At 46.5% G+C, this 24,990-nt stretch overlaps 1 protein-coding gene across 36 annotated transcripts in view; it reads left to right on the top strand.

Moving 5' to 3' along the window:
- The window catches only part of LOC140621427 (uncharacterized), a 165,098-nt gene that overhangs the window by 57,864 nt on the left and 82,244 nt on the right, over window positions 1-24,990 (top strand). For 12 of the 36 annotated variants that reach the window (XR_012021104.1, XR_012021103.1, XR_012021100.1 and 9 more), the window contains 4 exons: window positions 1,608-1,744; window positions 1,874-4,864; window positions 16,502-16,638; window positions 16,768-19,761. Coding sequence is in view for 18 of the 36 variants with exons in the window: in XM_072806469.1 (XP_072662570.1) it covers window positions 1,608-1,744; window positions 16,502-16,638 (274 nt within the window). In the remaining 18 variants the exon portion in view is untranslated. Of the gene's footprint in view, window positions 1-1,607; window positions 1,745-1,873; window positions 4,865-12,544; window positions 12,724-16,501; window positions 16,639-16,767; window positions 19,762-24,990 lie in introns of those variants that run through there. The other 24 variants (XM_072806457.1, XM_072806458.1, XM_072806470.1 and 21 more) reach the window with 9 other exon arrangements.

Here is a 24,990-nt window from a genome sequence, read left to right as displayed (position 1 = left end):
TTTTTAGTTTCTTTTTCAAAGATGTTATTTATTTATTTAAGAGAGAGAGGAGAGAAAAACCATGAGTGAGAGGGGCAGAGGGAGAGGGAAAAGCAGGTTCCCTGCTAAACAGGGAGGCTTCCTTGGGACCTGGATCATGATCTGACTTAAGGCAGAAGCTTAACTGACTGAGCCACCAAGGTGCCACTATTTCTTTCTTTCCCTCTTTCTTTTTTTTTTAAATAATATATTCACTTTTTATTGGTGTTCAATTTGACAACATACAGAATAACACTCAGTGCTCATCCCGTCAAGTGCCCCCCTCAGTGCCCGTCACCCATTCATACAGATCCCTGACCTCCTCCCCTTCCATCACCCCTAGTTAGTTTCCTAGAGTTAGGAGTCTTTATGTTCTGTCTCCCTTTCTGATATTTCCCACACATTTCTTCTCCCTTCCCCTATATTCCTTTTCACTATTATTTATATTCCCCAAGTGAATGAGAACATACAATATTTGTCCTTCTCTGATTGACTTACTTCACTCAGCATAATACCTTCCAGTTACATCCACATTGAAGCAATGGTGGGTATTTGTCGTTTCTATTGGATGAGTAAGGCCCACCTTTTCTCTCCCTTCATCTTCTGAGTCTCCTATGATATGAATGTTATTGTTTTAATAAGTGGCTGAGTTCCCTAAATCTGCCTCTGTGGTCCATAACTTTCTTTGTTTTTAGGCTTCCACTTGGGACTGCATCTCAGTTATACCATTTTTAACATTGGCCTGACTAAATTTTAGTTCTTTTATTTCTACAGTAAGGGATTCTCTAGTTTTCTTCTGTGCTCTTTTTCCAGCCCAGCTGCTATCTTTATAATCATTGTTTTAAACTGTAGTTAGACATCATATATTTGTTTTGATGGACTTCCTGGCTGTGAATACTGCCTCATGTTATTTTATGGAGGTGAATTTCTCGATCTCATTATATTTTCAAGAAAAGAAAGTAGGAAGAAAAAGAAAAACCAAGAAAAACAATAACAACTGCCCTCCCCCCAAAAAACCACTAGATTATTTTGGCCTCCTTGTAAAAAGATTCTAAATCCCAAAATAACAAACACAATTAATGTTCCATGAAAGTAAAAATAAGAAATATATAAGGTACATACATAAAAAATAAAATAAGGCAATTAATAAAATAGAATCAAAGAAAATAAATGAAAATAAAGCACAAAATACAAAGGAAGCTAGACCCTACTTTCCAGGAAGCGCTGAAGCTCTGCAGCCTCTTGGGTCTCACAACTTGGTGGCAGCAAAAGGTCTGTGTGGGGTCTGGGAATGGCCCATGGTGCTGATTGTCAGGTGCACATCTGCCTGGGAGATGCACCTGCGGGGTCAGGGGTGGGGTGGTCTTCAATGCCTCTGGCCTCCAGCAGGTGGCGCACTGGTGCTCCCTGAGATTGGAGCTGTTTGGCGTGATTTGGGAGGGGACACTAGGTCCTCTGGTTCTGGGGTTAAGCATCCCACCCCCCAGTCTGCAAGCCCTCCACAGAGGAGCCCCCAAGTGCATCTCTCAGAACCCTGCTTTCCCTTTGCTCGCGTCCGAAATGCTTTTGGTTTTGTTTTTTTATCTCAGACTGTTGTGCCCAAGATTGCGAATCCGAAAAACCATGGAGAAGCCCACACCGAAGCAAACACACGAGGGTTTATTTACAAGCTCGAGCTTGTGTCCAAGTATACCTGACAGTGCGGAGCAGGGACTTCGACCCCGAGGTGAGTTTTTGCGTAGGTTTAAGGGCTTGTCTCGGGGACCTCCAGAAGGGCTAGAGCAATTCCTTAAGTTCTGTGTACATTTTGATATGGGGCATTCAAGGGCATTGAGCTCTGTTCTCATTCTAATAGGTGCTTCCTGCCCTTGGCCTGGGCTCAGTTTTGATTCTATTGTGGGGCTTTCTACGACATTAAGCTGTAAACAGAAAAGGTTCCACACCTGGAAGTGGGACGTCACACTGTCCCTATATGCTGAAGACGCGGTACTGGAAACAGGAAACCCGGGAGCCTCCACCAAAACCTGTTAGAACTAAGGAGTGAGTTCAGTAAAGTCACGGGACACAAACTGACCCTACAGAGCAGAGTAGCCTTGCTGTGTCCCGACAACGAGCACTCAAGAAGGAAAGGAAGGACGTGACTCCCTTCTCAGGAGCATCAAGGAGAATAAATAATGAGACTGAAACATAGGAGCACAAGACTTGTTCACTGAGCCATACAAGGCTCTGTTCTGGGAGGCCGTCCTGGGTTCGAGGGGTGGGAGCCTCATCTTGTGAAAATGTCCACAGTTCCTGAAGCCACCCTCAGTTTCAATGTCATTCCTATCAAAATCATGGTGGCATATCTTAGAAATAGCAAAAAAAAAAAAAAAAAAAAACCATAACATCAATCTGCCCCCACAAATGACCCCGGACAGCAAATCAGTACTGGAGGAGCAGGAGAGAGTGGGACGCAGCACTTTCCTATTTCAAATGATGTCACAGAGACACAGGATAAAGCACTGTGGTTTTCGGGCCGCCAGCTGGCTCCGTTCGTTAAGCATCTGACTCCTGACCTCACCTCCGGTACTGATCTCAGGGGTCGTGAGTTCTAGCCCTGGGCTGGGCCATGGACGGTGCGTGGAGCCTACTTAGGCAAACCAGTCCCATTGGGGGTGGTTCCGGCATAAGCTGAAGGAGCAAAACAGAGAGTCCAGAAGGAAATGTGCTCTGATACAATGGATTTTTTTAACTTAATTTAATTTAAACCCAATTAATTAACGGATAGTGTATTATACTTTCAGAGGAAGAATCAGGGATTCACCAGTTGGAGATAACAGCAGTGCTCGTGACATCACGTGACCTCCTTCATACAGGTCCCCTGTTAACCTCCCCGCCTCCAACGACCATCAGTTTGTTTCCTATCATTAAGAGTCTGTATTTCGGGGATCCCTGGGTGGCGCAGCGGTTTGGCGCCTGCCTTTGGCCCAGGGCGCGATCCTGGAGACCTGGGATCGAATCCCACATCGGGCTCCTGGTGCATGGAGCCTGCTTCTCCCTCTGCCTGTGTCTCTGCCTCTCTCTCTTTCTCTCTCTGTGAATATCATAAATAAATAAAAATTAAAAAAAAGAATCTGTATTTCCTGCAACTGTTTTCATCTTATTTGTTTTTCCTTCCCTTCACAGTTGTTATCTGCTTTGCTTTTTAATTCCACCTATGAATGACACCACACGGTCATTCTCTTTCCTGACTGACTTATTTCATTTAACATGATTCCTCTAGTTCTATCCACGTCATTGCAAATGGCAATATTTCCTTCTCTTTGATAGCTGAGTTCCATTCCTCTCTCTATGACCATCATCTATCTCCCATCCTTTTTATCCATCATCTGCCACAGGGCACCGAGGCTCCTCCCACAGTGTGGCTACTGTGGACCCGGCTGCTGTGGACATTGGGGTGCAGGTGTCCCAAGTCTCACTGCATCTGTATCTTCAGAGTGAAATCAGGCCGTTCTCCTGCTGTTCTCAGGATGTTACAAATAGAGTCGCCCTGCAGAGCCTCCACACTGTTTCCAGGGTGGCTGCACCAGCCCACAATCCCGCCCACAGTGGAAGAGGGTTGAGTGGGTTTTGCGGGACGTGGTAAAACTCTGGTCCACATTTCATTTCGCGTCCTGTGGGCTCCAATTCCTTGTCCTTAAGTATTTCTGGGGAAGCCAGGTGTTGGGCTCCATTTCAGTGAGACGTTTCCAAAGCTAACAGGCCCCAGCAGGAGCCTGGAAGGAGGCAGGTGCGGCCCCTGGAGCGCCGCTGCCTTCTGCACCGCCTCCTGCAGCGCCTGAGCGTCCTGCAGGGGGCACCCGAGCTCAGGCCCCACCCAGCGGGCATGAATGTGCAGTAGGCCTCCTCTGCCTGCACTAACAGGAGCCAGCCTGTGCTGGGGAGGCCTGAGGAGGACGTGGGGACACGTCCACGCTGATGAGCCGCAGCTTCAGGAAATTGTGGGCTCGCATCCATGCTGAAAGGAGACCCTGGGCCTCCTCAGGACCCACGGGGCGGCTTCAGGAAGATGTGGGCCCGCATCCACGCTGACAGGAGCCCCTGGGCCACCTCAGGACATAAGTTGAGGCTTCTGGAAGCTGCAGGTCGCATTAATGGTGGCAGGAGCCCCGGCCTCCTCAGAACCCTCGGTGATGCTTCGGGAGGACGTTCTGTCACATCGACACAACAGGATGCTGAATCCTTAGGACCCCTGGTGTTGACTTGGGGAAATATGGGATGCGTCCATGCATACAGAAGACCCCAGGCTCGTCAGGGACTGTGGTGAGGCCTAAGAAAAATGTGGGTGCTGCATCCACACTGACAGGAGTCTCCAGCTTCCTCAGGACCCACTGTGAAGGTTTGAGAAGATTTGGGGCCACATCTATGCTGACAGGAGCCCCCAGCATCCTCAGGTCTTATGGTGAGGCTTGAGGAAAATGTTAGGCCACCTCAACACTGGCAGGACCCCCGTCCTCCTCAGGACATGCACTTTGGCTTCTGGAAATATGGGGCTGCGTCTATGCTGACAGGAGCACACAGCTCCTCAGGACGTGTGGTGAGTTTTCTGGGGGACGTGTGGCCATGTCCAGGCTAACAGGAGCCCCGGGCCACCTGAGGACCTGCTGTGAGGCTTCCAGACGATGTGAGGCATAGTCCACAGTGACAGGAGACCCAGCATCCTCAGGACCCGCTGACTATGACTCAGGAACACGTGGGGCCATGTCCACACTCACAGGAGCCCTGCTTCCTCAGGACGCCCTGGAGGACTCTGGAGGCGTTGTTGGGGGTCACGTCCACATCAGAAGGGACTACTCAGAACCACAGGGTAAGTGAATGGGTAGAATGAATGGTAGGGTCAGGAGAGGGGAGGCAGTTGGTGGTTAGGCTTAGGTTAGATGTTAGGTGTTTGTGATTAAGCTTATGGTTAAGGATTACAGGTTAGGGTGAGGGATAAGGGTAAGAGTCAGTGGTTAGGAGTTAGGATGGGGGTTAGGGATTAGGGAACGGGGTTAGGGTTAGTGACAGGATTTAGAGTTAGGTTTAGGGTTTAGGCTTTAGGGATTAGGACAGGAGGTTTGGAGGTGGGGTTAGGGTTTTGGTTACAATTAGGGTTGGGCTTAGGTTTGCATTTAGGGTTAGGGTTTAGGGTGTGAGTTAGGGTTAGGGGTAAGTGTTAGGGGTTAGGGTAAAAGTTAGGGCTAGGTTTAGTGTTAGGGCGAGGATTATTTTTAGGATAGGTGTTAGGGTTAGGGTTAGGGTTAGTGTTTAGTTAGGGATTAGGGTCAGGTCAGGGTCAGGTTACGGTTTTTTAAAAGGGTAAGAGATAGGTTTAGGGAGTGGTTTAGGAGTTAGTTTTAGGGTACAAGTTAGAGTACCATTTGGGGTATGAGATAGGATTAGTATTGGAGGGTTAGGGTTAGGGGACAGGTTAAGGTTAGGAATAGGTTTTGAGTACATTAAGTTAAGCTTAGGGTTAGAGGTTAGGGTTAGATTTAAAACAGGGGTCAGGGATAAGGGTTTCGAATAGGTTTAGGAGTTAGGGTGAGGGTTGGCAGGAAGGTTCACTGAATGTGTTTTGGTCTTGGGGTTTGTGTTCGGTTGTCAATTAGTGATGGGTCTTCTTTAAGGGTTAGTTTAACATTAGGATTAAGTGTAGGGTTAGGGTTATGTCTGTGTATGGTTAGAGTTTGGTTCCTGGCATGTGCCTGCACTGGGACTCCTAGTATCTTGGGCCATTGAGTTTTATGCACTCTATTTAGGTTTTGGGTTCAAAGATAGCCTGACTCCACCAAATTAGTGGCCTCCCCAGAGACTCAAAATCCAGGCTTCTGATGGGGTCAGAATAGACATGACAGGCTTCTTCCAAGCTGAGCTAAGGAGGGGATTTGTGGCTCTAAATACTCTTTATTTGGATTTTTAGTTGCCTTTCTGATTTTTTCTCTAGTGCGCACATGTTTCATCAATACTACCAATTATTATTTTAAAGTTTTACTTCAATTCCTGTTTGTAAACACAGTATGATATAGTCTCAGGTTTACCACTTAGTGATTCAACACTTGGATACAACGCCTGGTACTGGTCACAGGTGCCCTCCACTGTCCCCATCCCCTGATTCCCCATCCCCCCACCTTCCTCTGGTATTTATTAGTTTATTCTCTGTGGTTAAGAGTGGGTATCTTGGCTTGCTTCTCTCATCCCCCCTGAGCCCCTTTGCCAGTTTGTTTGGTTTCTGAAAATTCACATGTGAATGCAATTGTATGGTATTTGGTATCTGTCTTTCTCTGACTGAGTTCATTTAGCATATCCTTTCCACTCCTTCCACATCATTGTAAATGGCTTCATTTCATCCCTTCTGATGACCCAGTGATGTCGCAGTGTGTATATTTACCACATTGTCTCTGCCCGTTCATCTGCCGATGGACATAGGGCTGTATCCACAGTTTGGCTGTTGTTGATAACGCTGCTAGAAACACTGGGCTGCGTGTCCCCTTCGATCTACTAAAGTACTTTTGTGTCCTCAGTGTAAATACCTAGCTCTGCAAATTTGGAATCGTAGGTTAGCTCTATTTTTAACTTTTTAAAAAATTTTTTTATGATAGTCACAGAGACAGAGGCAGAGACACAGGGAGAGAAAGAAGCAGGCTACATGCACTGGGAACCCGACGTGGGATTCGATCCCGGGTCTCAGGGATCACGCCCTGGACCAAAGGCAGGCACCAAACCACTGCGCCACCCAGGGATCCACTATTTTTAATTTCTCGAGGACCCTCCAGACTGTTTTCCACAGTGGCTGCACCTTTATTTATGTATTCATGAGAGACACAGAGAGGCAGAGTTATAGGCAGAGGGAAAATGAGGCTTCATGCAGGGAGCCTGATGTAGGATGTGATCCCCCAGGACCCCGGGAACATGACCTGAGCCAAAGCAGATGCTCAACCACTGAGGCACCCAGGTGCCTCACTGATTCAATTTCTTTGCTAGTTATGGGTCTGTTCATATTTTCTATTTCTTCCTATTTCAGTTTTGCTCGTTTGCACATTTCTAGGGATTTGTCCATTTCTTCCAGGTCTCCAGTTTGTTAGTGTATAATCTTTCATAGTATTCCCTTATAATCGTCTTATTTTTCTGATGTTGATTGTGATCTCTCTTCTCTCATTTGTGATTTTATTTATTTAGGTTTTCTCTTTTCTCGTTGATAAGGCTGGCTAGGGCTTGATCCATTTTATTAATTATTTTGAAGAACCAGCTCTTAGTTTCGTTATTCCATTCTACTGTTTTGTTTTTTCTGCATTGTTTATTTCTGCTCTCATCTTTATTTTTTCCCTTCTTCTGTAGTATTTAGGCTTTGTTTCCTATTCCTTTACCAGCTCCTTTAGGTTTAGGGTTAGGTTGTGTATTGGAGACTTCTTGTTTCGTGAGGCCTGTATTGCTATGTACTTCCCTCTTAGGACTGCCTTTGCTACATCCCAGAGGTTTGGAGAAACATATTTTCATTTTCATTTGTTTTAAATTTCCTCTTTAATTTCCTGGTTGCTCCATTCATTCTCTAGTAGGATGTTCATAATCTCCACGTATTATTGGTCTGTCCAATTTTTTTTCTTACTGTCGACTTCGAGTTTCATAGCGTCGTGGTCCAAAAATGTACAAGGGGTGATATCATCCTTCTTGTACCTGTTGTACCTGTTGAGGGCTGATTTGTGGCCCATGATATGATCTTTTCTGGAGAAAGTCCCATGTGAACTTGAAAGGAATGTGTATTCTGCTTTAGGAAGAAATGTTCAGACTATATCTGTTGGGTCCCTGTGGTCCAGCGTGTCAAGGCTATTGTTCCCCTGTTGATTTCCTGCATAGACAATCGGTCCATTGCCATAAGTGGGTGGGTGTTAAAATCCCCTGTCATTGTATTATTATCAGTGTGTTCCTGTACGTTTGTTGGTAATTGTTTTCCATATTTAGGTACTCCCATGTTGGCAGCATAAATATTTAGTTGTTTGATCCTGATAGAGAGTCTTTTTAACTATGAAATAATGCCATTCTTCATCACTTCTTACAGTATTTGTTCTTTCTTTTTTGAGATTGAATATATAATTTATTTATTAATGAGAGATACACAGAGAAGCAGAGGCAGGAACATAGGCAGAGGTAGAGAAAGGCTCCCCAAAGGGATGCCGATGTGGGACTCGATCCTGGGATCCCAGGAACACACCCTGAGCTGAAGGCAGATGCTCAACCACTGAGCCACCATGTGTCCCCCAGGGTTTGGTTTCAAATCTAGTTTTTCTAATATAAGCATTGGTCCTCCAGCTTTCTTTTCAAAACCATTAGCGTGATAGATGATTTTCCATCCCCTGACTTTCAATCAGCTGGTGTCTATAGGTCTAAGATGAGCATCTAGTAGGCAGCATACCTATGGACCTTGTTTTTTTAATAACGATTTTATTTTTGAGAGCATGAGAGAGAGAGAGAGAGAGAGAGAGAGAGGCAGAAAATTAGGCCAAGAGAGAAGCAGGCTTCCCACCAGGAGCCCAATATGGACTCGATCCCAGACTCTAGGATCACATCCTGATTCAAAGGCAGAGGCTCAAACCCTGAGCCACCCAGGCATCCCGGATCCTGTTTTTTAAGGCACTCTGATACCCTATATCTTTTGATTGGAGCATTTAGTATCAGCATTCAGAGTGCTTATTCAAAATATGAACTTTGTGCCTTTGTGTTACCGATAGAGTTGGTGTTTCTGGTGACATTCTCTGGTCCTTTCTAGTCTTTGTTGCTTTTGGTCTCTTTTTTTCCCCCACTAGAATGGTCCCTCTGAAAATTCCTTACTGGACTGATTTAGTGGTCATGAACTCCTTTATACTTTGCCTGTCTGGGAAAATCTTTCCCTCTCTTTCTATCCTGAATGACACCCTTGCTGAAGCAAGAATTCATACAAATTGGACTCCAATAAAAAGAAATATAAAAACATAAAATAAATTTTTGCTATTATGATTGTGGAAAATGGCATTTAGTAGGAAAAGCAGAAGCTGAAATAGAAGAGGAATGATTTCACCATCCATGGCCTTCACAGGGACCTGGTGTCCTTTCCTAGGAGGGCCCCCCCCTCTGTAGGATGCTTCCTGCCCCTCTGCGCTCTTTTTTGGAACACAGCAGGCACATCTCCATGCCTCCAGCACCTCTGCAGTCATGGTTTATAGCATCTTCCAGGTATCCTATTGGGGACCACGGCATCGTGTATGTAACCATCCAGCTGCTGTTTGACAACATTGGGGGGATTCTGACTTTTTTGGTTGTGGGGTGTGTGTGTGTCTATCACATGAAGCTATCACATGCAGCTATCAGATCTTCCGGCTGGGTCACCAAAATGCCGAAACGGTTGGTACAACATCATTTCTGGTGCTGATGCTGGGTGGCTAGCTGGGCTCTCCTGGCTGACCCAGGGCTCGCTCCTGAGGTGAATTTCAGCCAGAGGGTCAGCTGAGGTGGAAGGTCTGGCTCGGTCACAATCCCATGTCCGGCAGTGGGTCTCCCCAAGCGCCGCCTGCTTCTCTTCTCCCCGATGCCTCTCCAGCAGGGAGCCGGACCTCGGGGCCACCCTGGGGGGATCTCCAGAGGTGCCGGGTGCCCATTACGGGGAGCCATGGGGCAGCCTGTGTGTGGGAGTAGGGGTGGTGATGGGGATGGTGTTCCTCGGTCCTCTGTGCTGCCTGGCCTTCAGGACAAGCCCCATGCTCACCCAGCCCCTACTTACTAGGGTGAGGAGGGTGCCCTCTACACACTGGTGTGAGAGATCCAGCACCACAAGGTGTGCACAGTGAGTCTACCTGGTGAGGGTGGCCCAGGTACATGATCTTCAAGTGTGGGGCCCAGGAAATTTATCAAAAATCCCCTACCCCTGGACAAGCAGAGCAGGACTGATTCAATTTTGTGCTACAACCGCCACCTCCCCTATGACCCCCACATGACCTGCTTATGTCTTAAGGCGTTGCCCCAACCCAGTCAAGCCGCTGGGCACACCGTAATCGTAAATCGGCTCATAACAATGTAACCCTGCTTTGTGCCCGCCAAAACTGCACGCCGATTCTGACCAAAGAAATAGGCCAGGTCAAGTGGATCCTATAGGGTAAGGTGTAATTCAATCGGCCACCTGCATGTGGACCGACACGACTGTGCAACTTTCTGTGTATCCCATGGGCCAATGGCCCCTATAAAACTACTACACCTCTTAGTCTCAGGGTCCAAATCCCTGCTCTGCTGTGTCGGGTGCACTAGGACACAAGCTCCAGATTGTAAGGAACCCTTGGGAGTTTGCATCGGTGTTGGCTCCTCAGTGGTTTCTTGGATTCACAATCTTGGTCACAACTCAAAGGCCTACTGTCCTAACATCCCTTCTAGGACCATGCTGACTGCCCGGCAGGCCCTCTCTGCCCCAGGCACACAGGCACAGGGATGCGGGGAGGGGAGGAAGTGCCCCGTACCCGGCCAGCCACGGACTCCTGGAAAGAGGGAGCACAGACCTCTGGGTCGCTTTGCATAGACCCTGGTGACCTGAGGCTTCCTGGTGTAACTCTGTCCCAGGCCCTCCTGGCCCGTGGGGCACAGCCTGAGTCCCAGTAAAGTCTGTTGGGTCCTGACACCGGCATCAGGCCACCCGTGGAAGGCACGTGAGGACGTCAGCTGGGTGTTCCTGGCGAGGCCCTGCAGGGGCTGGTGTGGCCTATGTGGTACCCCCTCCTCCTCTCTGGGGGTCTCTCCATGCCCCGTGAACAGTGTTCTGGGAGACACAGAAGCGGGCTGGCTGTGCATTTTCACACCACAAGACTTTATTGACTTTCTACAGTAAATGGGCTCAGAGCCGAGCGTGCAGGCCTTCCCCTGGGGATGGAGACCTTTCTGTCCTTTAGGGAAGGGCAAGAATGACATGGGTTGGGGATGGATGCCGGAGTCCCCCACCTGGAAGCATGTGTGGACTCTGGGTGGGGGCGTGTGTCCTGAGGTTTCAGTCTGAGAGACGGTTCTGAGGACAGCAGAGCTGACCTGGACCTGCAGCTCATGGGCTTCTGTGTTGGGTCTCCACAGGGCAGCTGGACCCTGGCCTCAGGCTCCCTGGGGCCCCAGCACCTGTAGGAACCAGCCTCCTGGTGTGGGTGCGGGTGGGGCCCACCATCCAGCTGTGAGAGGGCTGGCTTAGCCCGGGGCCAGAATCCAGGGCTAGCCATGGCCGTGTGGGCTGGATCCCATTAGTCTTTGTGTTGGGCCTGTGGTGGGGGCTCAAATCACCCCAGCCCTCACAGAGCCCAGGGCCAGGCCAGCCCAGATCCCCATGGGTTAGGGGCTGGTGTCCTGTACAGTGTTTGCCGCCCTAAATGAGGGACAGTGGGCGGAGTCAGGGCACAGTGGGTCCTCTGTACCACTCAACTGCACCCACCCTGTCGGGGGCTTCCTGTCTTCCCTCCTCCATGCAACCCCTGAGTACTCTATGGGACACCCGGGCTTCTGATGGGATTAGGGTATCCAGAGAACCCCGGGGAGGCTGAGCTTGTCCCACAGGGGGGACCTGCATCGGGTCATTGCTGGGGGCCAATGGTGTGGTGGTGGATGGTGTGGGGGCAGGGGTATGATGGTGGTGGAGTGTGGGGGATTGTGTAGGGGTGATGGTGTTGGGGTATAGTGTGAGTGCGGATTGTGTGGGACTGTGTGGGTGTGAGGGGATGTGTAGGTGGGATACCATTGGGGATGATGATGTAGGAGGATGGTGTGAGAGTGGGGAATGTGGGGGATGTTGTGGGGGGCCTGCGGACACAGGAAATCTCCTTCCTCTATGATGCTAAGGAGACATCTACAGTTAAAGGCGACTAGTCTGGGGTTTGTAGTGACACCTGCCCCTGGGGATCCGTGTGGTCAGTGCAGGGCCCTGGCTGGACCGGGGGCATTATCTGGGGGTCATTTTACTATATATGCTTTCAAATTGCAAATTGTCTCAAATTAAATGCATAAAATTTAGAATAATATAAAGCACCGAGAGTGGGTGTCACTCTGACCCGTCCGACCCTCATGGGATCGATGTGGTCCTGCTCCAGCCGTGGCTATGCAGCCTGGCCCCCAGGTCCGGTTCCTGCCCCCCTCGTCCCCCAACCCATCCCCTGCTTCTCAGGGAGCCATCCCTCTCCTCTTTGGTCTTCAGCTCCCATGGCTACCCCTGGAGGCCCCATCCTAGTGGCCTCCTCATTCCCGAGGCACCGGGAGTGTGGGCACGGGTGTCAGCCCCAGCATCCTACCATGGAGCAGTGTGTTGTTGGCTGCTATTGCTCCCCCGGCCTCAGTAGCCCCGTTTTCCCTACCCAGAAGGCCCCGGGCCTCCCTTGGTGTCCCGAATACCCCTGGCCCAGCAGCCTCACCCGACCCCCTAGCCATCCCAAAATATGGTGTGGCTGCCGAACATCCTGTTGACGTCCAAGTCTACCTGCGTGATGTCCCTGGAGGAGACCAGGGCCTCCTCCTTCATTTCCTGTGGGAAACCCGGGGAGGAGGAGCAGGCGTCAGGGACACAGACCCCGACCTGTCACCAGCTGCTGTGCTGGGCAGGGAGCCCTGGGTCCACCATGGGAGTGTGTCCTGCCGAAACCTCTTTCCTTCCCCTGGGAGGCCAGGCATGGCGAAAGTGTCCACCGTGCCCGTGACACCTGTGTGAGTGCCTGTGCCCAGCTGTTGTGGGTGGGGAGGTGACTGTCAGCCTGGATGGGAGGAAATAGTGGTTCAGCCCAGGTGGGAGGGGATATGGGGGTGTTGTGCCCAAGATTGTGAATCCGAGAAACCACTATGGAGCTGACACTGATGCAAACACACAAGGGTTGATTTCCAAACTCGAGCTTGCGTCCAAGTACACCCGACACAGCAGAGCAGGGACTTGGACCCCAAGGTGGTGTTTTGCTTTTAAGGGCTTGTCTCGGCCTTCAAGGGCATTGAGCTCTGTTCTCATTCTAATAGGCGCTTCCAGCCCTTGGCATGGGCTCTGTTCTTATTCTATTGTGGGGCTTTGAGGGCATTAAGCTGTAAACTTTTGTTTTTTTCCTGTAACTGAAGTAATGTAAATTTCATCTCTTCTTCACGGGGGCCTGGGATGGCTGGACGGGTTCGAACGCTGAACTTAAAGTGGAAAGGCCTTCATTTTTTTGGCCTCCTTGTGTCCCTTCCCATCCTATCTAGCTCCTTCCCCCTTCCCCGGAGCTCCTAAGAGAGCAATTGCTAATGACCTCAGCCTGGCAGCATGTGTGGGGGACAGGCCCAGGGATTTGGGATCAGGAAGACCTGGGGCGCGGGCGTCCCAGCTGTGCAGCGGGATTCGATGCTGCAGACTCTTACTCCCTAAGGCTATCTTGACAACTGACTTCGTACATAAAAAAGCTGTCCTTTCTCTTTATAAGATGAAGAGCGATTCAAAGTGTTTTTTCTCTGCCCTTCTGATTGCTCAGATTCCAATCTGAGATGTATTTCCTGTTAATAAGGGTAATTTACTACTATCCGTAGTACTATGGTTAAAATATTCTGACTCAAGTAATTCAGAGGGATGAGGGTTTCTCATCTCTTTCTTCACAGCTCAGTCACTCCTCAGGAATTGCATCTTTATGGATTTGAAAGAACTGAGATATATTATTACCAGTGGTCCTATTATTATGTGAAGGATTCTTCCCTGAGATTCTTCTCCTGTTTCAACTGACACTGAAACACTTTGAACTCTTTGGAAGACAAATGTCAAGGAAATAAATGTTATGCACTCCTAATTTTAAATGCCCTTGCAATATGGTGTCTATTATAATAGAAGTATTTTTTATCTGATTTTTGCTATTTATTATCCGTTCCTGCTTTTCAGGTTGAGGAGACATTATACGTGTTCATAAGTGTTTTTCTTTCCTTCTGATATAAAATTATTACTTTCTTCCCATCGAAGGAAGTCTTTAAGAATAAGGCAAAAGTTAATTTAACTATTCTTAAAATGTCTTCACACTTGGAGCCTGATTCATTTAAGTCAATTTTCTTTTTTTGTTTTTTTTTTTTTCATTTAAGTCAATTTTCAAAATAAATCTTATTTATTAGGAAAAAAAGAAAGATTTATAGGGAAATTGAGAAGATAGTACAGAGCATTCGCATGCACTTGCACTAATTTTCTCCAATTATTGATATCTTATATCAGTATGGTACAAATATTAGCTAATGAATGAATATTAAAATATTCGCATTAACCAAGGACCATACTTTATTCAGATTTCCTTAGTTTTTGCTAAGTTACCATCCCTCATATCACATTCCATTTGTCCTCCTGTTTTCTTAGGCTCCTCTGGATTGTGACAGTATTTCAGCCTTTCCTTGTTGTTGCACTGGAATACTTTGAGAAGTAGAGTATTTTGAAAATTTCCCTCAGTTGAGACATGTCTGTCGTTTATCTCATGATTGAACTGTTTTTGTGGATTATATACAGAGATATACTGCCATTTTCATTATATCATATAAAGGATAGATACTATCAACATGATTTATCAGTCTTGGTATCGATCTGATCATCTTGCTGAGGTAGTGTTTGTCATCTTTCTCCGTAGTTAAGTGATTCTTCCTCTTCTCCTTCTTCTTCTTCTTCTTCTTCTTCTTCTTCTTCTTCTTCTTCTTCTTCTTCTCATTATTATTATTATTATATTATCATTATTATTTTAAGTTTTTCATAATATATTTTGTAGAAGGAAGTTACTATGTGTATTCCACACGTAAGAGTGGGAAGCTATGCTCATCAACTTGAGGGTGGAATGTCTGCACAAATTGTTTGAAATTCTTCTACATGGGAGATTTCTCTTCTTGTGGCTTTGTTTTTTTTAGTTTCTTTTTCAAAGATGTTATTTATTTATTTAAGAGAGAGAGGAGAGAAAAACCATGAGTGAGAGGGGCAGAGGGAGAGGGAAAAGCAGGTTCCCTGCTAAACAGGGAGGCTTCCTTGGGACCTGGATCATGATCTGACTTAAGGCAGAAGCTTAACTGACTGAGCCACCAAGGTGCCACTATTTCTTTCTTTCCCTCTTTCTTTTTTTTTTAAATAATATATTCACTTTTTATTGGTGTTCAATTTGACAACATACAGAATAACACTCAGTGCTCATCCCGTCAAGTGCCCCCCTCAGTGCCCGTCACCCATTCATACAGATCCCTGACCTCCTCCCCTTCCATCACCCCTAGTTAGTTTCCTAGAGTTAGGAGTCTTTATGTTCTGTCTCCCTTTCTGATATTTCCCACACATTTCTTCTCCCTTCCCCTATATTCCTTTTCACTATTATTTATATTCCCCAAGTGAATGAGAACATACAATATTTGTCCTTCTCTGATTGACTTACTTCACTCAGCATAATACCTTCCAGTTACATCCACATTGAAGCAATGGTGGGTATTTGTCGTTTCTATTGGATGAGTAAGGCCCACCTTTTCTCTCCCTTCATCTTCTGAGTCTCCTATGATATGAATGTTATTGTTTTAATAAGTGGCTGAGTTCCCTAAATCTGCCTCTGTGGTCCATAACTTTCTTTGTTTTTAGGCTTCCACTTGGGACTGCATCTCAGTTATACCATTTTTAACATTGGCCTGACTAAATTTTAGTTCTTTTATTTCTACAGTAAGGGATTCTCTAGTTTTCTTCTGTGCTCTTTTTCCAGCCCAGCTGCTATCTTTATAATCATTGTTTTAAACTGTAGTTAGACATCATATATTTGTTTTGATGGACTTCCTGGCTGTGAATACTGCCTCATGTTATTTTATGGAGGTGAATTTCTCGATCTCATTATATTTTCAAGAAAAGAAAGTAGGAAGAAAAAGAAAAACCAAGAAAAACAATAACAACTGCCCTCCCCCCAAAAAACCACTAGATTATTTTGGCCTCCTTGTAAAAAGATTCTAAATCCCAAAATAACAAACACAATTAATGTTCCATGAAAGTAAAAATAAGAAATATATAAGGTACATACATAAAAAATAAAATAAGGCAATTAATAAAATAGAATCAAAGAAAATAAATGAAAATAAAGCACAAAATACAAAGGAAGCTAGACCCTACTTTCCAGGAAGCGCTGAAGCTCTGCAGCCTCTTGGGTCTCACAACTTGGTGGCAGCAAAAGGTCTGTGTGGGGTCTGGGAATGGCCCATGGTGCTGATTGTCAGGTGCACATCTGCCTGGGAGATGCACCTGCGGGGTCAGGGGTGGGGTGGTCTTCAATGCCTCTGGCCTCCAGCAGGTGGCGCACTGGTGCTCCCTGAGATTGGAGCTGTTTGGCGTGATTTGGGAGGGGACACTAGGTCCTCTGGTTCTGGGGTTAAGCATCCCACCCCCCAGTCTGCAAGCCCTCCACAGAGGAGCCCCCAAGTGCATCTCTCAGAACCCTGCTTTCCCTTTGCTCGCGTCCGAAATGCTTTTGGTTTTGTTTTTTTATCTCAGACTGTTGTGCCCAAGATTGCGAATCCGAAAAACCATGGAGAAGCCCACACCGAAGCAAACACACGAGGGTTTATTTACAAGCTCGAGCTTGTGTCCAAGTATACCTGACAGTGCGGAGCAGGGACTTCGACCCCGAGGTGAGTTTTTGCGTAGGTTTAAGGGCTTGTCTCGGGGACCTCCAGAAGGGCTAGAGCAATTCCTTAAGTTCTGTGTACATTTTGATATGGGGCATTCAAGGGCATTGAGCTCTGTTCTCATTCTAATAGGTGCTTCCTGCCCTTGGCCTGGGCTCAGTTTTGATTCTATTGTGGGGCTTTCTACGACATTAAGCTGTAAACAGAAAAGGTTCCACACCTGGAAGTGGGACGTCACACTGTCCCTATATGCTGAAGACGCGGTACTGGAAACAGGAAACCCGGGAGCCTCCACCAAAACCTGTTAGAACTAAGGAGTGAGTTCAGTAAAGTCACGGGACACAAACTGACCCTACAGAGCAGAGTAGCCTTGCTGTGTCCCGACAACGAGCACTCAAGAAGGAAAGGAAGGACGTGACTCCCTTCTCAGGAGCATCAAGGAGAATAAATAATGAGACTGAAACATAGGAGCACAAGACTTGTTCACTGAGCCATACAAGGCTCTGTTCTGGGAGGCCGTCCTGGGTTCGAGGGGTGGGAGCCTCATCTTGTGAAAATGTCCACAGTTCCTGAAGCCACCCTCAGTTTCAATGTCATTCCTATCAAAATCATGGTGGCATATCTTAGAAATAGCAAAAAAAAAAAAAAAAAAAAAAAACCATAACATCAATCTGCCCCCACAAATGACCCCGGACAGCAAATCAGTACTGGAGGAGCAGGAGAGAGTGGGACGCAGCATTTTCCTATTTCAAATGATGTCACAGAGACACAGGATAAAGCACTGTGGTTTTCGGGCCGCCAGCTGGCTCCGTTCGTTAAGCATCTGACTCCTGACCTCACCTCCGGTACTGATCTCAGGGGTCGTGAGTTCTAGCCCTGGGCTGGGCCATGGACGGTGCGTGGAGCCTACTTAGGCAAACCAGTCCCATTGGGGGTGGTTCCGGCATAAGCTGAAGGAGCAAAACAGAGAGTCCAGAAGGAAATGTGCTCTGATACAATGGATTTTTTTAACTTAATTTAATTTAAACCCAATTAATTAACGGATAGTGTATTATACTTTCAGAGGAAGAATCAGGGATTCACCAGTTGGAGATAACAGCAGTGCTCGTGACATCACGTGACCTCCTTCATACAGGTCCCCTGTTAACCTCCCCGCCTCCAACGACCATCAGTTTGTTTCCTATCATTAAGAGTCTGTATTTCGGGGATCCCTGGGTGGCGCAGCGGTTTGGCGCCTGCCTTTGGCCCAGGGCGCGATCCTGGAGACCTGGGATCGAATCCCACATCGGGCTCCTGGTGCATGGAGCCTGCTTCTCCCTCTGCCTGTGTCTCTGCCTCTCTCTCTTTCTCTCTCTGTGAATATCATAAATAAATAAAAATTAAAAAAAAGAATCTGTATTTCCTGCAACTGTTTTCATCTTATTTGTTTTTCCTTCCCTTCACAGTTGTTATCTGCTTTGCTTTTTAATTCCACCTATGAATGACACCACACGGTCATTCTCTTTCCTGACTGACTTATTTCATTTAACATGATTCCTCTAGTTCTATCCACGTCATTGCAAATGGCAATATTTCCTTCTCTTTGATAGCTGAGTTCCATTCCTCTCTCTATGACCATCATCTATCTCCCATCCTTTTTATCCATCATCTGCCACAGGGCACCGAGGCTCCTCCCACAGTGTGGCTACTGTGGACCCGGCTGCTGTGGACATTGGGGTGCAGGTGTCCCAAGTCTCACTGCATCTGTATCTTCAGAGTGAAATCAGGCCGTTCTCCTGCTGTTCTCAGGATGTTACAAATAGAGTCGCCCTGCAGAGCCTCCACACTGTTTCCAGGGTGGCTGCACCAGCCCACAATCCCGCCCACAGTGGAAGAGGGTTGAGTGGGTTTTGCGGGACGTGGTAAAACTCTGGTCCACATTTCATTTCGCGTCCTGTGGGCTCCAATTCCTTGTCCTTAAGTATTTCTGGGGAAGCCAGGTGTTGGGCTCCATTTCAGTGAGACGTTTCCAAAGCTAACAGGCCCCAGCAGGAGCCTGGAAGGAGGCAGGTGCGGCCCCTGGAGCGCCGCTGCCTTCTGCACCGCCTCCTGCAGCGCCTGAGCGTCCTGCAGGGGGCACCCGAGCTCAGGCCCCACCCAGCGGGCATGAATGTGCAGTAGGCCTCCTCTGCCTGCACTAACAGGAGCCAGCCTGTGCTGGGGAGGCCTGAGGAGGACGTGGGGACACGTCCACGCTGATGAGCCGCAGCTTCAGGAAATTGTGGGCTCGCATCCATGCTGAAAGGAGACCCTGGGCCTCCTCAGGACCCACGGGGCGGCTTCAGGAAGATGTGGGCCCGCATCCACGCTGACAGGAGCCCCTGGGCCACCTCAGGACATAAGTTGAGGCTTCTGGAAGCTGCAGGTCGCATTAATGGTGGCAGGAGCCCCGGCCTCCTCAGAACCCTCGGTGATGCTTCGGGAGGACGTTCTGTCACATCGACACAACAGGATGCTGAATCCTTAGGACCCCTGGTGTTGACTTGGGGAAATATGGGATGCGTCCATGCATACAGAAGACCCCAGGCTCGTCAGGGACTGTGGTGAGGCCTAAGAAAAATGTGGGTGCTGCATCCACACTGACAGGAGTCTCCAGCTTCCTCAGGACCCACTGTGAAGGTTTGAGAAGATTTGGGGCCACATCTATGCTGACAGGAGCCCCCAGCATCCTCAGGTCTTATGGTGAGGCTTGAGGAAAATGTTAGGCCACCTCAACACTGGCAGGACCCCCGTCCTCCTCAGGACATGCACTTTGGCTTCTGGAAATATGGGGCTGCGTCTATGCTGACAGGAGCACACAGCTCCTCAGGACGTGTGGTGAGTTTTCTGGGGGACGTGTGGCCATGTCCAGGCTAACAGGAGCCCCGGGCCACCTGAGGACCTGCTGTGAGGCTTCCAGACGATGTGAGGCATAGTCCACAGTGACAGGAGACCCAGCATCCTCAGGACCCGCTGACTATGACTCAGGAACACGTGGGGCCATGTCCACACTCACAGGAGCCCTGCTTCCTCAGGACGCCCTGGAGGACTCTGGAGGCGTTGTTGGGGGTCACGTCCACATCAGAAGGGACTACTCAGAACCACAGGGTAAGTGAATGGGTAGAATGAATGGTAGGGTCAGGAGAGGGGAGGCAGTTGGTGGTTAGGCTTAGGTTAGATGTTAGGTGTTTGTGATTAAGCTTATGGTTAAGGATTACAGGTTAGGGTGAGGGATAAGGGTAAGAGTCAGTGGTTAGGAGTTAGGATGGGGGTTAGGGATTAGGGAACGGGGTTAGGGTTAGTGACAGGATTTAGAGTTAGGTTTAGGGTTTAGGCTTTAGGGATTAGGACAGGAGGTTTGGAGGTGGGGTTAGGGTTTTGGTTACAATTAGGGTTGGGCTTAGGTTTGCATTTAGGGTTAGGGTTTAGGGTGTGAGTTAGGGTTAGGGGTAAGTGTTAGGGGTTAGGGTAAAAGTTAGGGCTAGGTTTAGTGTTAGGGCGAGGATTATTTTTAGGATAGGTGTTAGGGTTAGGGTTAGGGTTAGTGTTTAGTTAGGGATTAGGGTCAGGTCAGGGTCAGGTTACGGTTTTTTAAAAGGGTAAGAGATAGGTTTAGGGAGTGGTTTAGGAGTTAGTTTTAGGGTACAAGTTAGAGTACCATTTGGGGTATGAGATAGGATTAGTATTGGAGGGTTAGGGTTAGGGGACAGGTTAAGGTTAGGAATAGGTTTTGAGTACATTAAGTTAAGCTTAGGGTTAGAGGTTAGGGTTAGATTTAAAACAGGGGTCAGGGATAAGGGTTTCGAATAGGTTTAGGAGTTAGGGTGAGGGTTGGCAGGAAGGTTCACTGAATGTGTTTTGGTCTTGGGGTTTGTGTTCGGTTGTCAATTAGTGATGGGTCTTCTTTAAGGGTTAGTTTAACATTAGGATTAAGTGTAGGGTTAGGGTTATGTCTGTGTATGGTTAGAGTTTGGTTCCTGGCATGTGCCTGCACTGGGACTCCTAGTATCTTGGGCCATTGAGTTTTATGCACTCTATTTAGGTTTTGGGTTCAAAGATAGCCTGACTCCACCAAATTAGTGGCCTCCCCAGAGACTCAAAATCCAGGCTTCTGATGGGGTCAGAATAGACATGACAGGCTTCTTCCAAGCTGAGCTAAGGAGGGGATTTGTGGCTCTAAATACTCTTTATTTGGATTTTTAGTTGCCTTTCTGATTTTTTCTCTAGTGCGCACATGTTTCATCAATACTACCAATTATTATTTTAAAGTTTTACTTCAATTCCTGTTTGTAAACACAGTATGATATAGTCTCAGGTTTACCACTTAGTGATTCAACACTTGGATACAACGCCTGGTACTGGTCACAGGTGCCCTCCACTGTCCCCATCCCCTGATTCCCCATCCCCCCACCTTCCTCTGGTATTTATTAGTTTATTCTCTGTGGTTAAGAGTGGGTATCTTGGCTTGCTTCTCTCATCCCCCCTGAGCCCCTTTGCCAGTTTGTTTGGTTTCTGAAAATTCACATGTGAATGCAATTGTATGGTATTTGGTATCTGTCTTTCTCTGACTGAGTTCATTTAGCATATCCTTTCCACTCCTTCCACATCATTGTAAATGGCTTCATTTCATCCCTTCTGATGACCCAGTGATGTCGCAGTGTGTATATTTACCACATTGTCTCTGCCCGTTCATCTGCCGATGGACATAGGGCTGTATCCACAGTTTGGCTGTTGTTGATAACGCTGCTAGAAACACTGGGCTGCGTGTCCCCTTCGATCTACTAAAGTACTTTTGTGTCCTCAGTGTAAATACCTAGCTCTGCAAATTTGGAATCGTAGGTTAGCTCTATTTTTAACTTTTTAAAAAATTTTTTTATGATAGTCACAGAGAGAGAGGCAGAGACACAGGCAGAGGGAGAAGCAGGCTCCATGCACCGGGAGCCCAATGTGGGATTCGATCCCATGTCTCCAGGATCATGCCCTGGGCCAAAGACAGGCACCAAACCACTGCACCTCCCAGGGATCACCTATTTTTAACTACTAGAGGACCCTCCACACTGTTTTCCACAGTGGCTACTTCTGTTCGCATGCCCACCAGGAGTGTAAGGGAGCGACCCCTTCTCCATAGCCTCACTAAAACCTGTTTTTTCTTGTGTTGTTAATATTAGCCATTATGACGGCTGTCAGGTGAACTATCATTGTGGTTTTGATTTGCATTTCCTTGATGATGGGTGATGCTTAGTGTATTTCCTTGTGTCTGGTCGCCATCTGGCAGTCTTTCAGAGAGAAAGTCCATTCATTTTTCTGCCCATCTCCAGTTGCATAATTTGTTTTTAGGATCTTGAGATTTATATTTGCTTTGTGTGTTTTACATACTAACTCTTTAGTGGATGTGTTGTTTACCAATATCTCCTTTCATTTTGTATGTTGCCTTTTAGCTTTGGTTGTTTCCTTCACTTTGCGGAAACTTTTCAATTTGATAAGGTCCCAATAGGATTTTTGCTTTTGTTTCCCTCACCTCAGAGGCATATCTAGAAAGAACATCCAATGGCCAATGTCAAAGACTTTGCTGCCTATCTTTTCTTCTTTGTATGGTTTCAGGTCTCACAGTTAGGTCTTTCAACCATTTTGAATTTATTTTTTATATATATGGAGTAAGAAAGTGGTCCAGTTTCATTCTTCTGCATGTGGCTGCCTGGTTTTCCCAACACCATTTGTTCTTATCCTGGGGTCAGGGTTAGGGTTTGTTGAAGAGACTGTCTTTGTGCCATTGGATATTCCTTCCTGCCTTGTTGTACATTAATGGATCATAGAGTTACAGGTTTGTATCTTGTTTCGGCTTTCCATTCTGTTCTATTGATCTAAGCGTCTCCTGTTGGGAGATTCTTGATTGCAGATTCAATTTCTTTGCTGGTTATCTGTGTGTTCAAGTTTCTTATTTCTCCCTTTTTCATTTTTGCTATGTTATATATTTCCAGGAATTGATCTATTATTCCAGGTTCTAGGTACCTGGCATATAATTTTTCATAATGTTCTCTTATAATCGTTTGTATTTCTCTAGTGTTGGTTGTTATTTCTCTTTTCTCATTTGTGATTTTATTTAGGTCCTTTCACATCTATGTATTTGTTCTCTTTTTTAAAGATTTTATTTATGTATTCATGCGAGACACAGAGAGGGATAGTTATAGGCAGAGGGAAAATGAAGCTCCATTCGGGGAGCCTGATGTGGGACTTGATCCCCCAGGACCCCGGGATCATGACCTGAGCCAAAGCAGATGCTCAACCACTGAGGTACCCAGGTGCCTTGCTGATTCAATTCCTTTGCTAGTTATGGGTCTGTTCACACTCTCTATTTCTTCCTATTTCAGTTCTGCTCATTTGCTCATTCTAGTGATTTGTCCATTTCTTTCAGGTCTCCCAGTTTGTTTGCGTATAATCTTTCATAGTATTCCCTTAAAATTGTCTTATTTTTCTGGTGTTGATTGTGATCTCTCTTCTCTCATTTGTGGTTTTATTTATTTAGGTCTTTTCTCTTTTCTCGTTGATAAGGCTTGCTAGGGCTTGATCCATTTTATTAATTATTTTAAAGAAACAGCTCTCAGTTTTGTTTTCCCATTCTACTGTTTTGTTGTTCCTATATTGTTTATTTCTGCTCTCATTTTTATTTTTTCCCTTCTTCTGTAGGCTTTAGGCTATGTTTGCTATTTCTTTTTCAGCTCCTTCAGGTGTAGGGTTATGATGTGTATTGGAGACTTCTTGTTTCTTGAGGTAGGCCTGTATTGCTATGTACTTCCCTCTTAGGACTGCCTTTGGTACAGCCCAGAGGTTTGGAGAAACATGTTTTCATTTTCGTTTGTTTTATATTTCCTCTTTAATTTCCTGGTTGCTCCATTCATTCTCTAGTAGGATGATCATAAACTCAACATATTTTTGGTCTGTCCAAATTTTTTCTTACTGTCGACTTCAAGTTTCATAGAGTTGTGGTCCAAAAATGTACAGGGTGTGATATCAACCTTCTTGTAACTGTTGTACCTGTTGAGAGCTGTTTTGTGGGCCTTGATATTATCTGTTCTGGAGAATGTCCCATGTGCAGTTGAAAGGAATGTGTGTTCTGCTTTCGGATCGAATATTCTGACTATACCTGTCGAGTTCCTGTGGTCCAGTGTGTCAAGGCTATTGTTCACTTGTTGATTCTGCTAGACGATCAGTCCATTGCCATAACTGGGTGTTGAAATCCCCTATCAGTGTATTATTACCAGTGATTTCTTGTATGTTTGTTGTTAATTGGTTTCTATATTTAGGTACTCCCATGTTGGCAGCATAAATATTTAGTTGTTTGATCTTGATAAAGTGTCTTTTTAATTATGAAATAATGTTCTTCTTCATCTCTTCTTACAGTATTTTTCTTCCTTTTTGAGATTTAAATATTTTATTTATTTTTTCATGAGAGATACACAGAGAAGCAGAGGCAGAAACATAGGCATAGCGAGAGGCATGTTCCCCTAAGGGAGTCCGATGTGGGACTGGATCCTGGGATCCCAAGATCACACCCTGAGCCGAAGGCAGATGCTCAACCACTGAGCCACCAGGTGTCCCCCAGCGTTTGGTTTCAAATCTCGTTTGTCTGATATAAGTATGGGTCCTCCAGCTTTCGTTTGATATCCATTAGCATGGTAGATGATTTTCCCTCCCCTGACTATCAATCTGCTGGTGTCTATAGGTCTAAGGTGAGCATCTTGTAGGCAGCATACAGGTGGATCTTGTTTTTTTAATAACAATTTTATTTATGAGAGAGAGAGAGAGAGAGATGCCGAAAATTAGGGAGAGAGAGAAGCAGACTCCCCACCAGGAGCCCCATATGGGACTCGATCCCAGACTCCAGGATCACACCCTGAGTCAAAGGCAGTTGCTCAACTCCTTGAGCCACTCAGGCATCCCAGATCCTGTGTTTTAAGCCACTCTGATACCCTATATCTTTTGATTGGAGCATTTAGTCTATTAGCATTCAGAGTGATTATTCAAAGATATGAACTTTGTGAATTTGTGTTACCGGAAGAGTTGGTGTTTCTGGTGACGTACTCTGGGCCTTTCTAGAGTTGTTGCTTTTGGTCTCTTTTTTTCCCCCACTAGAAGAGTCCCTCTTAAAATTCCTTACTGGACTGGTTAAGTGGTCATGAACTCCTTTATATTTTGCCTGACTGGGAAAATCATTATCTCTCCTCTCCTCCTGAATGACACCCTTGCTGAAGCAAGAATTCATACAATCGGACTCCAATAAAAGAAATTTAAAAACATAAAATAAATTTTTGGTCTTATGATTGAGGAAAATGGCATCTA

This window comes from Canis lupus, chromosome 30, assembly GCF_048164855.1.
Source record: "Canis lupus baileyi chromosome 30, mCanLup2.hap1, whole genome shotgun sequence".
Lineage (NCBI taxonomy): Eukaryota > Metazoa > Chordata > Mammalia > Carnivora > Canidae > Canis > Canis lupus.
This window is presented reverse-complemented; position numbering and strand designations above follow the sequence as displayed.